At 43.2% G+C, this 16,472-nt stretch overlaps 1 protein-coding gene across 7 annotated transcripts in view; it reads right to left on the bottom strand.

Moving 5' to 3' along the window:
- Positions 1–4,016: 4,016 nt before the first annotated feature.
- LOC106010834 (complement receptor type 1-like) overlaps positions 4,017–16,472 on the bottom strand; it is a 55,057-nt gene continuing 42,601 nt past the window's right edge. For 4 of the 7 annotated variants that reach the window (XM_021242376.2, XM_021242377.2, XM_021242379.2 and 1 more), the window contains 4 exons: positions 16,231–16,419; positions 11,320–11,346; positions 10,384–10,459; positions 7,043–9,387 (listed from right to left, as the gene is read on the bottom strand). In XM_021242376.2, coding sequence (XP_021098035.2) covers positions 9,273–9,387; positions 10,384–10,459; positions 11,320–11,346; positions 16,231–16,419 — 407 coding nt within the window. In that variant the 3' untranslated portion in view covers positions 7,043–9,272. Of the gene's footprint in view, positions 5,776–7,042; positions 9,388–10,383; positions 10,460–11,319; positions 11,347–16,230; positions 16,420–16,472 lie in introns of those variants that run through there. The other 3 variants (XM_013078588.3, XM_087194185.1, XM_087194186.1) reach the window with 1 other exon arrangement.

The raw sequence follows: 16,472 nt of genomic DNA, 5'->3' as shown, positions 1-16,472 counted from the left end.
CAATAGGCGGGTGGTAGGGCGGGGCCTGGACCGGGCTGGACCAATCCTAGAGGTGGTGGGCGGGCCCGCGGCGGGCGGGGCCTCGCGTGGTGGTCCGGGACAGGAGCTGACCGAGGGCTGCGGACCCGGTTGGCGTCGCTGTCGCCCCGCGCTCCTGCGCTCCGGCCCTCCGGCCGCGTCCTCTGCAGCCCAGCCCGGCGGCCGCGGTGTCCACCAGCAGCGTCGCCACGCGACCCAGGCAGGGTGCACGAGCGACGCTGGCCTCGCCACCATTTCCGGGCTCGGGTTAAATAAAGCAGCGACCGGAAAACAGAGGCGCGGGGCTGCAGGGCGGCTCCGCCTCCTCCTGCGGGCCGCTCGTCCCCGGCCTGGCTCCGCTGGGCGCGTGGGGGCGGCGGCCTGTGCTTTCCTCGCTGAACTTGGGCGCCTCCTTCTCTCGCAGTTTGCGGAACGTCGAGGGCCTGGCCGGGCCTCGCCCTCGATCTGCTCTTCCCCTCCTCCCCAGAGGGTGCGGGCAGGCAGTTCACAGCTGGCACCGGGGACCGCGCGGGCTCTGCCCCTGGCGGGGAGACGCTCGCCCGAGGGAGACCAAGCGTAAGAAAAACCGGGGCGGGGCGGGAACCCCTGAAACTGTTTCTCAGACGATGCTGGAAAATGAAGACTGACCAAGACCGAGTTGCACTGCTCTGAGTAAGCCTCTCCTGGTTTAAAAAAAGTAAAACAAACAACAAAAAAACTAGTTTTTAAAAAAAGGCAACGGAACTGGCATTGCTAACAAACATAAACTTGACGTTTTCTTTCTCTCAGATTGGCACAGAATAAAAACATCAACCAGTGAATGAACACATTGGGAAGTTCAGCGGTGTTTTAGTTTTTAACATAACTTTTCAGTATGCCAAAAGTCTTAAAGTGAACATGACTTTTGGGCCCCAGCACCACTCCGAGTTTATCCCAAAGAAATCAGGGTTGTGAGCAAAAATTTATAGATTTGGAAAAAAATATAAACTCAAGTGTCTAGCAAGAGTATTAAGGAATTAATGATAGATACCTTTATGTGATGGAATTCTATGCAGCCGGCATTGTAAGAGCATTCGTCGGAGAACTTGACGTATTTGTAAGTGGAAAAGGGAGAGTCCAAATCAGAATATGCCTTTTATTAAACCGAAGTATTGTACTGATACACATAAAAATTCATTTTCTTTGTGTATTTCACGTTTGAAATCATATTTTACATTTATATTATAAATTATACATAATTTAATAGTTGTGAACTACACTGTATCCTTCCTTGTATATACACATGGTTCTGATCATCGGAGGATGGGGGCGAAGCTGTATTACACAGAGCCAGTGCATGAGACAGTGGTGGGGATCTGGATGCTGAGGACACAAACTGCAGACGCATCCTCCGGCATTCCAAGAGTTCACTTGTGTCTGTGTCTGAGGAGACCCGAAGACTTCCTGGGGTCACCAAACTGTGGAATTCCCTCTTGTTATCAGAATGCAGCTTTAGAAGCCCTCGGCAGGGCATATAAGCACTGAGTGCACAGCATAAAGTCTTGAGGAGAATACAAAGCCCGATGACGACTGGCGAGGCGGACACTCGGAGTCAGCCGGGATGGCTCTACGCTCGGTGTCAGCACTGTTTGTGAAAACAGACTCTCTTACTAGTCTCTGCCACAGTAAGTATTACGTGGCCCGTTTATTTCCAGACGTGGAAGATTTCTTTTTTTTTCCCTTGTAAGTACATTCAAGTTAGGAGAAATATTTTGGCTACTGTTTGTTCCCTAGTTTCAAGGATTACCATTTTATTGAAACTCTGTCCTTGTGGTTCATCAAGCCACTCTTAATATAAAGAGTTTCACAGCGTTTTTCCAAAATCTCGATTTGACCCAGGTAGGGCTCCGTTTGCAAGGTTCTGGACCTTGACCCCTAGCTTTCTGAACAGGTTCCATGAGTCAGGGACAGAGTTCTCTCGCGGGTTTCAGTGCCAAGATCTACAGTGAGTGCCCGGGGAACACCTGATAAATGCTGTATGGGAGAGATGAGCCCTGCTGCGGGTGTCAGGTGCACTGAACAGTCTGCTTCTCAGCAGGAACCGACCAATGGTTGACAGTTCTGAGACTTTCAGAATCGTCTAGAAACACCTGTCAGGTACTACAGGCTTCTCTGTGAAGCGGAGCTACTGTGTGTGCCCTAGCCTTGTTTGGGATTATTTTCATGGCTGAGTTCAAAGGCGGAGTGTTGACAATGAACTCCTGAGGTAATGGTAGAAGTCGAGTCAGCTTTGAGTGAAGCCGGTGATTAAAAGCTGTGGTTCCTTCCACTCCCCCTGAAGATTTTGTCAAATTGTTCAAGAGAAGAAGAGAACAGAAGATGCCCGTGTGTGTTTGTGGGCCAGGTTTAGGCGGCCATTCAGACTTCCTTTAACCCTTTATAGAGGGGTGTGGGGAAATGGCATTAAATAGCCAGCCTCTGACGTTTGATGTTAGGCAAGTCTTTGCCACCTCAGCTAGCATATTTCCGTCATGATTTTCAGAAGTTGGGTAGCAGCACCATGGGCCTCTGTTTGTACTTTCATAGTGCCACCCAACCGACTTTCAGTTCATTGTTGACTGATTTCCTTCCCATTTACCTGCAAGAATATGGGTGTGGTTTGGCACACCCAACACAGGCACTCTGCAAACAACAGTCAGAAACAAGGGCTTTCTCAGATGGAACACTATTCCTTTTGTTCATTTTGCCTTCGGAAGGCATAAAAATAAAATATTACAAATTATAGTAAATAAGAAACTTTGGAAACATAAATCTTTTTTTTCTCTTGATAGAGCAAATTTTATTTAAAGGTCATAGACGTTTCCTTTGGGTGGTTCTGGGGATTTGACCCAGTACCTTTGCCCTGAACTACATCACCAGCCCTTTTTTATTTTTTATTTTGAAATGATGTCTCAGTAAGTTGCTCAGTTGCCCGGGTTGGGCTCCAACTTGCAACCCTCCAGCCTCAGCCTCCCAGAGTGCTGAGGTTGCAGGCCTGCACCACCGCCCCCAGGTTGAGAGTCGTAGAATTTAACTAGCAAAGTCAAATAAAAAACAAAGTTCAAATATTACCACTAGAAATAGCTGTGGCAAACACTTGGTCCAGCCCCTACTTTTCCGATGAAAACTTTAAGGTCAGAAGTTAACAGAATTACTTAATACAAGTTAAGTTGGAAATGTAGCACTTTATTCCTATAGTATATATGGTATTTCCCATGGTAACTAATGTAATAGAAAAATAATTTAATGGCTTTCTTGCAGTTACAATCACAGGTATCACATATTTATTATTTAGGTTGCTCACTGACCCACTCCACTATGGAAAAAAAAATACGGAATTCTTTCTTGTGGTGGGGAATTTTAATTCTACGAAAGGCCAATTCTCAAGCATTTAACCTGTAGTCCTCTCTGCGCCCCACTTTCTTTCCCTTCCCAGGGCTCCACACTGTACTCTCAGCTCTGCTTTTATTTTTTAATTTTGAGACAGGGTCTTGTTCGGCTGCCTATGCTGTCCTTCAGTTTGCAAGGCAAATTGCCTTGTAGCTGCCTCAGCCTCTTAAGTACCTAGGATTAGAGACAGGTACCAATGTACTTAGCCTCTAGTTCTTTTTTAAAACTTATTTTTTCAAACTCCCAAGAAATAATAGAGATTTGCTAAAGATCTGGCTGAGGAAAAAATTCCATCACTGAGCATCTCTTCATATATTCACGGGCTAGGTCTCTTCCTTCCTGGTGACCTGGCTGCATGTGGTCGTCTATGGGAGGCAGGGTAGAAGGGTTGGTCTTTGAATTTTTGAGAACTCTCTACATAAGGCAATTCCTGTTTGTGATACAAGTTGATCTTTTCTTTTGTCAGTTGACTTTTCTTATGCTATTTTTTCTATCTTCCATAATTTTAGATTGAAATTCAAGTTGATGACTAGAGAATTCTGTCTCAGTTACTTTTCTCATTCCTGAGATAAAATACCCAACACCCAAGGTTAGAGGAGGAAAGGTTTATTTAGTTCACAGTCTGTAGAGGTTTCAGTCCATAATCGGCTGGCTCCAAGGCAGGGTGGCATGGCAGACAGACGTCCCAGAGGAGAAACTGTTCATGGTGGGCAGAAGGATGCAAAGGAGGCAAGGGAACCAACAAGTGACCTTAGCAGCTTTTTGCTGCCCCTTTTATACCCTATCTAGGCTACGGGGCTTAGGGTGGTGCCAAACCAATCAGTGGACTGACCTAGTAATCACCCATCCTTAATCCTAGCTCCCTTAATCCTAGCACTGCACCATGAATCAATCACACACTCTAGATCTAGCCGCCTCTGAAAAAGCCCCACCTATGTCCACATGAGGCTTTCTGGAACGTCTAGACACAGCCATAACACACCCTTATATTGGTGTCAAGAGAAATATGAAAGAACACATTGAAGCAGCTATTAAAACATGGACTTAAGTAACCATCAGCAATAATTCTATAAAGCTGTTATGTGTATCTGTTCTGATATTTTCTAGAGATTATTACTGTGATCCTTAATATAACAAATTTTTGTTCTATAAAGATGTGGAATGGGTAAGGTATGCAGGTCCACTTATTTTTAAAGTGTCAATTATAATGGTTAATTTGACAAAATCTTTTTAAAAATTGACACAAAAGTGTACATATTTATGAGGAACTGTGTGATATTTTGTTACATGTATTCGAACATTGTGTAATATTCAAAGGAGGCTAAGCATATCTACCTCCTCAAACATTCATCATTCTTTTGTAGTGAAAACATTGAAAGTCTTTTTCTTCTAGCTTTTTTTTTGAAATATATAATAGATTATCATTATCAATTCTTCACAGTGCAATAGGACACCAGAACTTATCCCTTCTGGTACTGATTGACTGATAAATTCTTAAAAGTTATATTTTTTAGTTAATCTAGTATATTCTCAATTCATACAAAATAAGCTACTTTTATAATAAAAATTATTCTTTTATTTCAATTTTTCATATTTTTATATATAACATGATACAAAGTACTTTTGAAATAGAACTTAGAAAATACTCAGAGAGCTTTTTTTTTTTTTTGGATACTTTTCCTGAGTATCCTTGACCACTGTTTTCCATAACTATTTAATACCTTTTCCGTAAACAAAATTCATTTTCATTCCCTAGAGAAAGTAAAAACTGATATATATCTTTTACTCCAATTTGTCTAAAGGAGTAGACTCTGTGAAATAAAGGGATTATTTAAAAAAGATACATGTGTGTACAAAGAAACACATATAAAAAAAGACTGGAAGAAAATGAGCTAAAATAACAGTGGTTACCACTGAGCAATATATGTGGTTAATTTAATTTTCCTCTCTTGCTAGATTTTCCAAGTTCTACTTAATCAGCCCATTTCACATTGCAAACATTTTAAAATAAGAAAGAACAGCAACAGACTTGTAAACCAGAACTCCTAAGGCAACAGTTTCTTCCTAAAGTAAATAAAACTCTTTTCTACATTCAGAGTGCAGTCTGTTCCCTGGCTAGAAGGCAGAGAGGTTAGGGAGGGACAGTGACAGACAGAGTGGCAGCTCTGCTGGATACCGGGAAGCCCGCATCTTCATCTTCAGGGCACACGCTTACGTCTCTGTGAAGTCACTTCAAGGACTTCGGGAATCTCAGCTCTTATTCTGTTGAAACGAATTGGCTCCTCTCCAAGCAACATGTAAGTTGAGGTGTTCTCCAGCAGCTCTCTAGCACTTTGTTAGAGAGGGCCACTGAAATAACAGGATATCTTTAGTTAGAGGACAGCATGGTGAACTACCGAGAATACACGTGCTGACAATCCCAGCGCTGCCCCTGCCGTGGCATATAAACTACAAATCCCGGAGCTGCTCACTGCCCCGCCTAGTGGCTGCTACGCAGGGAGGAGAAGAATGGGTAAACGGAGACGCCCGCGGAGATAAACATCAGATTAATGAGTAATTTGACCTTTCCCTTTTCTCTTCCGTCACAGAAAACTTGTTCTCAGAGTGAGGGATGAAGTGAGAAGAGCCTCGCTCTGGATCATATGCCAGTCTCTCGTAACGAATAAAACATTCCCTTGGGTCCCTGCTGGAAAACGGTGAAGGCAGAGGCAGAGAAGAGCGGCTGGCAGCCTGGGGAGGCGTCGGCTTCCGGAAGCACGGCGCCCCTCTCATTACAGCCTAGACTGTCCCACTGCTTCTCTTGCTCCCCTCTGTAGCCGGGAATGCTGTTTTCCACCCGTGAGCAGACGCCTGTGAGGCCTCTGGGGCACCTGAGCCCCGGTTCACTGCTCCTTGGCCTGTCCGTATTCTCTTTCTGTCTCACAAGACTCCCCGCATCGCCTGCTACGTGCGTCTCCTCCAGAAGTTGTCACGTGTGCCCTGCAGCACACAGCCACGTCCCTCAGTACCTGCCTCTCTACCTTTATCACCCACTCTGCCCCGGGACCTGGCCAGTCTTCCACTGGGTTCCGATTCCAGCTCACTGCTTGTCCACCCTATGCTGCCACAAACCATTAGCCCCGCTCCTGTTAATTGGGCAAAATTCCAGTTTTAAAAAGGAAACATGAGACAGTTATTAAGGACCTCCACCTTGCCATTAAAAGGTGACCAGCAGTCAGCAGACTGAGGCATAATTTGAAAGTGTTTACAAAAATTGCGGAAAAATGAAATTGTGATAAATTTAATGCTCAAGTATTTATGAAACACTTCTTACTTAATTCACTCTATACTCAGAGGTTTTAGGAAATTGAAAAAAAGTCTTTCCTCACAAGAAGTTAATAATTTAGCAGGGAAAGAAAATAAAAGCAGAATAGATGGTACATTGTATGTGGCTGATGGATAAATGGACAACCGAATGAATGCAGTAGTTAAAAGGAAAGACACATGAATGTCAAGTACTGTGGGATGTGTTATATACAGTTTTAAGGATGGCAGAGGTCATTGTCAGTGGTGAAAAGAAGCAAGATTTTTTTGCACAATCAATATAATCTCAAAATATAACCCTACAAAGGTAGAATAATGTGCAAAGAATCTTTATTTACTACTACTGGGTGGAATCTATTACAGGTCATTTACATTTATGTTTTTGTATGTTTCCTGTTTTCAATCATGAGCACCAATTTCTCTGAAAAGAGAACAGTTTACTTTTAAAATGGTTCAGGCAGGAAACACTGCTGTGAGTTCAGAGAGACAGCATGCTGGCCTGGAGTCGTTTAGGGGGCTGGGGAGTGAGTCCAGAGCCTGGTTAATGGAACTTAGATAAGGGGAGACTGGTAAGTGTTCTGGGCAGGGAACCTGGCAGGAATGATTCCACATAAAGTAAATCTTAAGCACTCATGCATTTTAAAAAACCATTTAAAATAGCCATTGTTCTCCTAGCCCTTTTGTCTGTTTATAATTGGTGATAGCACATCTGGCCTGGAATCGATTTTGTACAACTTTTCTATCCTAGCACTCTCATGATAAAGGAAAATGAACACTGCAGGCATAACTTAAAGCATTTACCAAAGCACAGTACTCTGTCTTGATCTCAGAATCTCCTGTGTTAATTAGCCATCTGCTCCCTTCTATGTGTATTTGTATTAATGTAGAAATAATGCCATTTCCCCTTTCAACTACTGGAATAACACTGGGAACAGGTACAGGGCTAGGACAGCATGCTACTGTCATCTCCTGACTTTTATACCCTCGTGGTGTACTCTACTCACTGTATATCCCAAGGCATACGCAAATAACCATTTATAGCAAAAGAAGTATCAGATTTTATCATTTAAACTTCAAAAACTAAAATATCAATTCTGACTTTTTAAAAAGCAATCCATATTTCATTTACTTTCACAAATAGTAAGGAAAACAGGCCATAAGACAGAAGCAGAGTGCCTAAGAAGCCAGATAATAACACAGGGCATTGAAAATTCATTTCTAGTACAGGACAGCAGAGGACAAACCTGCATATTTTGGCTTAGAAAAGTTTTGAGCTGTCTATACTTCTATCTTGGTCCACTAAAAATATGCCTTTTCTGATCTCTTCCCCTTCTGGGGCCCCTTCCACTGTCCTTTGTTGAAGTTAGGGTTTCTGATGTGTATTCAGTGCCAGGTTTCAATTAATGTGCATAAATGTGAGAATTCGACAGGACAGGAATGAATGAGGCACTTTTCCTTCTGCTTTGTACAGAAGCAGCCTTTCTAAGGCATATGCACTACTGTTGCTAAAAATGACCTGGGAACCCACGGATGGAATATGTCAGGATTCCTGGGCACAGCCAGAGTAAGCAAGGGCCAAGCACCCTGCATGATAAGGAAAAGTGGAGCTTAGAATGTGTAAGAGGCCCACAAGTTGAAATGAGGTACCCTGAAGTACGCAGAAAAGATCTGAGCAAAAGGCAGGAGTGCTGGATGAGAGTCTTAAAAGGGGCAGGAAACTAAGGCAGGACTGGTCAGAAATGCCTCTGGGTCTGATACCGCTCGGGGTGGGCAAACTCCCCCTGAAGGGCCAGTAAGCCAATACTACTGCTGTCTGCTCCACCCGCCGCGGGAGCTGGAGAGCAGCCAGACAGCAGGCAGAGGAGCGGGTGTCACTGTGCCACCAGGCTTGATTTACAAACACAGGTGCCTCCTGCTGGGTTTGGCCCACAGACGGTAGTTTTCAGATCCCCAACATAGTTAGGTACGGTCTGACTCGTGACTTGTGATGTTCAGTGTAACGTTGTGTGCCACTCTGAGTTGTGGTGTTATTTTCTTTTTCATCCCACACCTTTGGCTCATGGTAAGGCTGCACTGAGGTGGAATCATGGGTTGGGGCTGGCAGTAACCCCCACGGAGGACAGAACGAAGAGAGTCACAGGGGCCAAGCGAGGCAGAGAAGTCAGGGAATGTCAGAGCTCAGGGAAAGGTAAAGAGGTCTCGGGTCACACATTAATGGAGAATGGGGGACTTGAGGTGCAGCCAGGGAGCCCCAGCTGGGATTCCCCAAGAGAAACAAAAGCGCAGTCCTCAAAATTTCACAGCACACATCACAGAACGTAGGGTGCTTTGAAGACGCAGTGCCTGGGCGTAGCACTGTCAGGGTCCTCATGCGAACTCCTGGAAACGGAAACACTTCAGAGACAAACAAGACAACACACAAGTGTATTTCCAGCTCATTAAGTACTTTCTTCCTTGGGCGGCATCAGTGGCCTTCCTCGGGCAATACCCTACTGGAATTCTGTTTCCTTTTTCAGTGTTTGTGCTGTCGAAACAGTCGGCATTCAGTAGGAGCACAGGTACCTGCTGTTTTCCTGACTTCTTAGCTGAGCTTGAGGATGGACGCAGTCGCTTTCTTGAGGACATAGATGGACATCCACTCCTTTAGGTATTTCATCTCTGTTATTGATAATTGGCAGAGAAGGAAAAAAAATCGGAAGACTCTCTTAGTCATATGTTTCAGTTTGAAAGGAATTTACATCTTTCATTTTGAGATTTTTAAGGTATACTAGACTTCAACTCATGCTCCTGACACCTTTTGGCCCTGCAGTCTTACACAAGGCTTCCTTCTCCTCCGACAGAGAATATTCTATTTTGGGTTCTAGTAGCACCCACAGCTAGCGACAGCAGGAGCTGTCAGAAGGCTCGGCAGTCCTCCCCGCACTTGGAGTGCACACCCACACATCCATGGATCAAAAATATTTGAAACAAATTACAACTGTGCTGGACGCGTACAGACTTTTTCTTGTTACTAACCCTAAAAATACAGCTGTTTACATTGTCTTGTGGGTATTATAAGTGACCTCGAGGTGATTTATGGTACAAGGTCGCTTGTAGATAATATCTAGAGAGGGCCTACAACCAGTCAGCTTTGGACACTGAGGACTGGTTGTGCGTAGCAACTGCCAGTAAAAGGAAATATTTCATCATTTTCATATCAATAATTAACAATAATTTACAAAAAATTTACAGCCTACACCATGAAACAGGAACAAACAAATTAAATGAACAAATAAATAAATGCATTTCCAGCTCATTGAGAAGTTTCTAACTTCTCTGGCACCAGGGGCCTTCCTAGTGCAATACCTATTAAGATTATTTCCATTTTCAAAATTTGAGTTGTTGCCAACATTTCCATTCAGTATATGTACAGGTACCTGCTGTTTTTCTCCATTCCTTAATATAGTAGCTATAAAAATGTTCTTACTATCACGTATTCCCTCCAGTGTACATACGTCTCTATTTTATGTATCAAGGGCCTTTTTTATAGGAATTACCACCGCTCTCTGTGAGGTAATATTCTGGTTGTTGCTCAGGTTTTCTTTTACTTCCCTTTGACTCCCAGGAGGAGGCAAAGACAGCTTATATATTCTTGGAGAATATGGTTATACTTACCGTTTTTTGCGCTTTAGAAATATCCAACAGAAAACAATTATGGCTAGAATAAGGAAGATCACACCACAGGAAATGCCTAGGGGAAAAGAATAAACCCAGAACAAAATAAAGTAATTAAATGCATGAAAGATATTCAGGGATTTTAAGCTCCATGTTAATATCTAGCCCCACTAGAGGTTGTCACTGATCACCCCTCCCCAGGGAGTGAACCCAGGGGTAATCCAACACCGAGCTACATCCTCAGTCTTTTTTTAAAATTTTATTTTGAGACAGGATCTTCCTAAGTTGCCCAGGCTGATTTGCAGTCCTCCTGCCTCAGCCTCCTGGGTAGCTGAGATTTCAAGCATGCACCAGCATGCCTGACTTGCCAATTATTTTTTTAAAGATGTAACTGTTAAGTTCTGCTTTCCCCAGGTACAGCATTATTCTCACTACCACAGGGTTATAGTGAGCAAAGTGGTTCTGTAACCTTCAGCCCCTTCAGCAGTCGGGTGGGAAACAGCTCAGGTGCCCATGCGCCTGCCGTCTTTTCTGTGTGCCAGTTCTCTCAAAGCGATTTCCTTACATGAGCAGACCGCAGAAGTGAGCTCAGCAAACTGTCTCACGGCTTTCAGACTGCATAAACAGGCACAATTACTACCCTGAAGGGTAGCCCCTGGATATAAAGCAAGAGGAAGTTGCCTTTTACAGCCTATTACAATGAAGAACTGACACTGAAGAATGAGTCCACAAAAGCAGAACACCTTTGATGAAGGATACTCTATGTGTATTAGGATAACAGCTCAGCCATTCCCTGGTCTAAACTTGTCTTTACTTTTCATTTAAATTGGATTTATTAGACAAGACCATTCAATCTCCCTTTTAACATTTCATCCATTGTAAGGAAATACTGCTAAAGATGCTAGAATTTCTTGGCAAACCCTTCACAAAACTTACCGACAACCGTGGAAACATTATGTGAGCCTAAAGGAAAGACAAAAACCACAAAAACTTCAGTCTGGCACGTGATATAATTGAACAAAAGTTGTAGCCAATACAATAATCCTGATTTTTCTTCCTTACTCAGTTAAATACCGTTTTTTTCCCAAATATAAAAAGCCTTTGGTTTCATTTCTATTTCATTTTATCTTGTGTACTAGGTGGAGATTTTTTTCTTTTTATATTAATACTTTCATCATAAAGGTAATATAATTTGAGCAGCAAATTTGTAGAATGGAACAAAAAAAATCACTCATAATCCTAATACTCAAAAATGCTTTGGTACATTCCTCTATTAGCTTTCCTGTCAATGAGACTCAATACCTGACACCCACAATTTAAAGGAGTAAAGGCTTAATTTAGCTCTTGGTTTCAGGAGATTCAGTCCATGGTCAGCTGGCTCCAAGGTGGAAACATCATGACAGCAGGGCATGGCAGGCAAAGCTGCTTAGTTCATGGCAGCAGGGAAGCGGGGCAGAAGAGCAGTGCCAGAGAGGAGTGGGTGAGGTGGATGGATCATAGTGTATTCCACGATTTCTATAGCATATTTAAATTGTTTCTAGTCTTCTTTGTCATGAAACTCAATAAAATGCATAAAATATTTTTATATTTTATATCACTTCATTAGATTAGATTCCTGGGGAGCTAACTGGCATCAATATCTGTATTATTTTCTTCATCCCTTGCCTAACTGTTTCTCATAAGAGTTTTTGCCAATTTATAATGATACTTTCAACATGCAACAATACTGGTTTCATCACATCTTGCTTTTTATTGGGAGGTCACCTAAAACCTCTGTGCTGTTAATTTAACGGGGGAAATGTCATCTTGTTCTTTTCCTTTGCGTTTCTTCAGTTATAGTGAGGTTAAGCAGTTACCATATATTTATGTGCCAAGGTAAAAAGGTGTCTCCACTCTTCTCTGAATCTTGCCTGGTTGGGTAGCTTCTGCATTTCCCTCCTCTCACAGGCTGTGCTGTGCTGGACCACGTGGGGCTGGAAACTCCATTTACCTTAGAAATGGCACTGGCACTTTTGTGACTGAAGAGGACCAGAAAGTGGAGCAGAAGGGGACAGATCAGCCAACTTGTCTGATCTTTGGAGGGAAAGTCTGGGTAGAAAAGAGAGAAGCTAGGTTCTGGGAAGGCAGTTGCTCTAATGGTTGTGACCCTGGGGGACAGAAATGGGTCAGATGGATTTTAGGACATTTCTATAAGTGCTGTAGCATGTAATCCTTCTTTAACCTCTCTGAGAGATTCCAGTGGAGACGTCTTGGTTTTTACATCTTTTCTGGAGTTGAACAGATCTGTCTTGCATGCGACACTTGTTTACACTGGAATTGAGACACGCAGTTAACTTGTGTTAAAGATGCTGATATGGGTGATAAGGGGGACCTCAGAGTTCCTTCAGGCTGAACTCACTGGCCCACTGACTTGGGGATGTGGTAGAAATTCATTCTTTGATGCCTGTACTTCGAAGCTGCTTCTCTTATTTGGATTGCTCTAGGACTCCCCATGGGGTGTCATTCCAAGCCTGGGCCCTTCCACGATTTAAGTCCTGGTGTGCTGTTTAGCAAGGTCTAGGACTGCTATCTTCAGCAACCTCTCCTAAGACACTTGTTTGTTTTCTGTTTTCCATAGTCTCCTCTTTTTTGCCTCTTCTCACAAGAAAACAGCAAGATCCGGATGAAGAGACTACGGATATGAATGCAAAGGGAACTGCTTTACTCTGGGCTGCAGTCCAGAGGCACAAAAAGAGTTCACAGGAGGAGTTCATACTGAAGTATGAGTTCCAAGGGCCGAGGATCTCAGTGGTTCTGATCTCAGTGGAGCTCAGTGGTTCTGCCACCTGCCTTGCAAGCACAAGGTCCCGAGTTCAATCCCCGGTACAAAAAGAAAAAAAAAAGTATGAGTTCTAAACACCCACTGGTTAACAGTCACGTGGTTTGTTCTTATTTTTTGTGTGCCTCTCTCCATCTGCCTGGGGAATTGGCTATTGCCTTGTTTGTGACCTTGCCCTAAGAGCTTTCACTGTGACTAATAACAGCATGTTCTCTCTTACTGAATCACACATTTAGGATCTTTGCCCATTTATTCATTGTTAAAGCACACAGTCTCTGTAGGTAGGTTAAAAAGGCTATCTGGACCCAGGCTACCCTATTGTGTGATCTTGGGCAATTACTTAAATCCTTTTTGTCTTAGTTTCTCTATCTGGAAAATGGGATAACAGGAATCCTACCTTCCTCATAAATTGTTGTGCGCATTAGAGTCTATCTTTCTATCTCAGTCACTACCTCATCTTTAAAATATATAACAAGCTTAGTACAAATTAACTTTTACAATTATTACTGTTACCACAAACACCAGTTCTGTGCTGATCCTATTTTCATTATATTTTCCAAGTATTTCCCAACTATCTAATACCTTCTTTCAGAGCACCTAAGTTTTAAGTCCAAGTAATCAACAGGTCAAAGAGGTTAACACCTTTTAAGATTTTTTCAATCATATTTTGGTTCAAATACTTGGCCTTGCTTTTCTTTTCTTTTTTCATTTCTCTTCTTTTCTTTTCTTTTTGAAAGTGCTAAGGATCAGAGCCAGGATCTAAGAATGGAGGCTGCATGTTCTTCCATCGAGCTACATTCCTAGGCCTGGCTGTTTGATAAATATACTTTAAAATTTTTTGTTTTTCTATAGCTTGACTTTAAAATGTTTTTAACTCTATTAACCTTGTATTTAAGGCTTTTAAAAGGTTTTAAATTTTTCCAATGCTAATTATATTAATGACCTTCTCTTTCTCATAGATTTATAATGCCTCTTTTATTATGCCTATAAAACAATTTCATTTTTATTTATAATAAATTTTTATCTTATTATATAAATTTTCTCCATTTACTTACATTTTGATGCTAGTGCAAAGTGAGTTAGGTACTATGCCTTTATGTTTTAATATATGGTAGGGTTGGTTCTCCAATGAACTGGATTACCTGTCAGTCCAGCAAGATTCTCAGAACCTCTAAGGACAATCAGTTATCCAGTGAACTTTTTGCTAAAGAAGTGAATATAATTTGCTATTGGGATGGTGAATTTATAATTTAGAAACATTTAAGTAGTTAACACATTTAAGGGATTAATTGTAAAAAATGGATGATGAACAATCCGAGGTGTAAGATCAGACCGAGGCATGATTGAGACCACCGAGGCAGGCAGAGTCTAAGCAACATGCCATGAGTTTATTGCCGCCTGGGTGCAGAGGGCCAAGGGTGAGAAGGCCGCTGGCACTGCGAGGAGGGCGCTCACGGTTGATATAGGGGAGTTTAGGTAGGGAGGGGGCACTGGCCGAGCGGGTGGGAGATTTCAGGGCCCGTGGTGATGGGCTGGGCTGGCTGATACCCAGGGCGGTGGGGAGCAGCGGGCGGCTGCGGCTTCTTGTGTCCTCTGCTCCTGTGGATGCGGGGAGTGGGGCTGCTCGGGTGGGGGTCCGACTTGGGGGACCTGTCACTCGGTATCTAACATGTATTTTAAATAAGAACCTTAAGAGTTGGGGAGAGAGGCAAGTCTAGCACTCAGATTTAAAAATATTATTTGTTATTAACTCTGCTCATCTGCCCCTTGACCTGTACAAGTTCACACTTTCCTACTTTTTACCTCCCAGCTCCATCAAATTGCCAGAAAGGGTGCCAGAAAGGGATTCCTAAAAGGGCCTGCCATGCCCTGCTGTACCAGCTTAACACCCTATACCACAGCAGTGAGGTGGCAGCCTGCTGCCGCTGGGACAGCTCGCCTGCCCCATGCCGGGAACATCTCTTGCAGGCCTGCACTGCCGCTGATGTGCTCCTGGCTTTGAAGGCTCACAGGCTGTAAATAAATCCTCAGGGACAGAGAAGAATAAGGCAGAGGGGTTCTCCAGAGAGCTGGATGGGTGAAAAGTGTGAGGAGAAAAGGGGCTTTCTGAGAAGAGGTGAGGACCGACAACCCTTAGCTCTTATGTAGGGGAAAAGAGACCCCTGCCACACCCCTCGGTCCTTATGGGGCCTCTTGGGCTAGATCTAGACCCAAATTACCCTGTCAGCACCTAGGGATCCATTTTTAGAACACCCACAGCAATGGAACACAGTGAACTGTATTCTCTTCAAATTCTTGTTCCTTGAATTTTTCTAGGTAGCATATAGGAATTTCATGCAAAAATTCAAAAAATTTCAATCTTTGGCATAAATGCATTGATACAAAGCTGATGAACAAGAGAAAACCATACACATTTTACTAAATTTGCATGTTAATGAAGAGCTTCACAAGAGAAAATCAAAAGAAATTATCTAAGCAAGATACTTTTATACTCTTTAGACAAAGAACAGTGAATGTGTAAAGGAACAGAGGTCAAAGGGATCTGCGGACGAAGGTCAGCTCTATGGCTTTCCTTAAGAGATGTATGTTCGGGGAATGTGAAAGCTAATTCAACATAAATTTACTCCAATGAATTCATTTATTTAGGTTTTTACAGCCCCAATTTCCAGTCTCTAGTGATCAAGGTTATTTTCCTGCCTCAGTATCGGTAAGACACCCCTCCTAAAATAATTTTTTCTGGTAGTGGCAAGGATTAAACTCAAGCCTTGTACATGCTTGCCAAGTGCTCTACCATGGAGCTCCACCTCTGAATCTTTAAAAACAAATGCTGATGGTCCAATGGCCCTTTCTGCAGGTGATTTCAGCTTGAAATAACCAACACAGCACGCAGGCATATTCTGAGATGGTATACGTCCTCAGGGCCTGCACGAGCACATGCTGTAACACTGCAGCACAGTGGGGACGGGACAGATGACGCATGAACCGTACTTGGCTGAGCAGGACCTCATTCCCCATGAAACTGCACTCACCAGAGGTGCAGCTGCCTAGAGAGGGCTTCCAACTGCCATCCGCCTGGCACTGGCTTTGGGGACTGCCGTCCAGGGTGTACCCAGCCTTACACACTAACATGACAGCATCTTCATAGTGATATTCTCGTCTCAGTTTGAGCTCCTCCAGGATTCCATTCAAAAGCTCACTTGGGAGGCTACACTTTACCTCTGAAATTAGAAAAACCAGAAGTAAATGGTTATGTTGTCACTTGAAATCACTC

The sequence above is a fragment of the Heterocephalus glaber genome, unplaced genomic scaffold (genome assembly GCF_053883595.1).
Source record: "Heterocephalus glaber isolate CG9 unplaced genomic scaffold, H.glaber_assembly_v1.0 deba00001600, whole genome shotgun sequence".
In the NCBI taxonomy this organism is placed as follows: Eukaryota; Metazoa; Chordata; class Mammalia; order Rodentia; family Bathyergidae; genus Heterocephalus; species Heterocephalus glaber.
The sequence above is the reverse complement of the archived record's forward strand: the minus strand, read 5'-3'. Positions and strand labels throughout refer to the sequence as shown.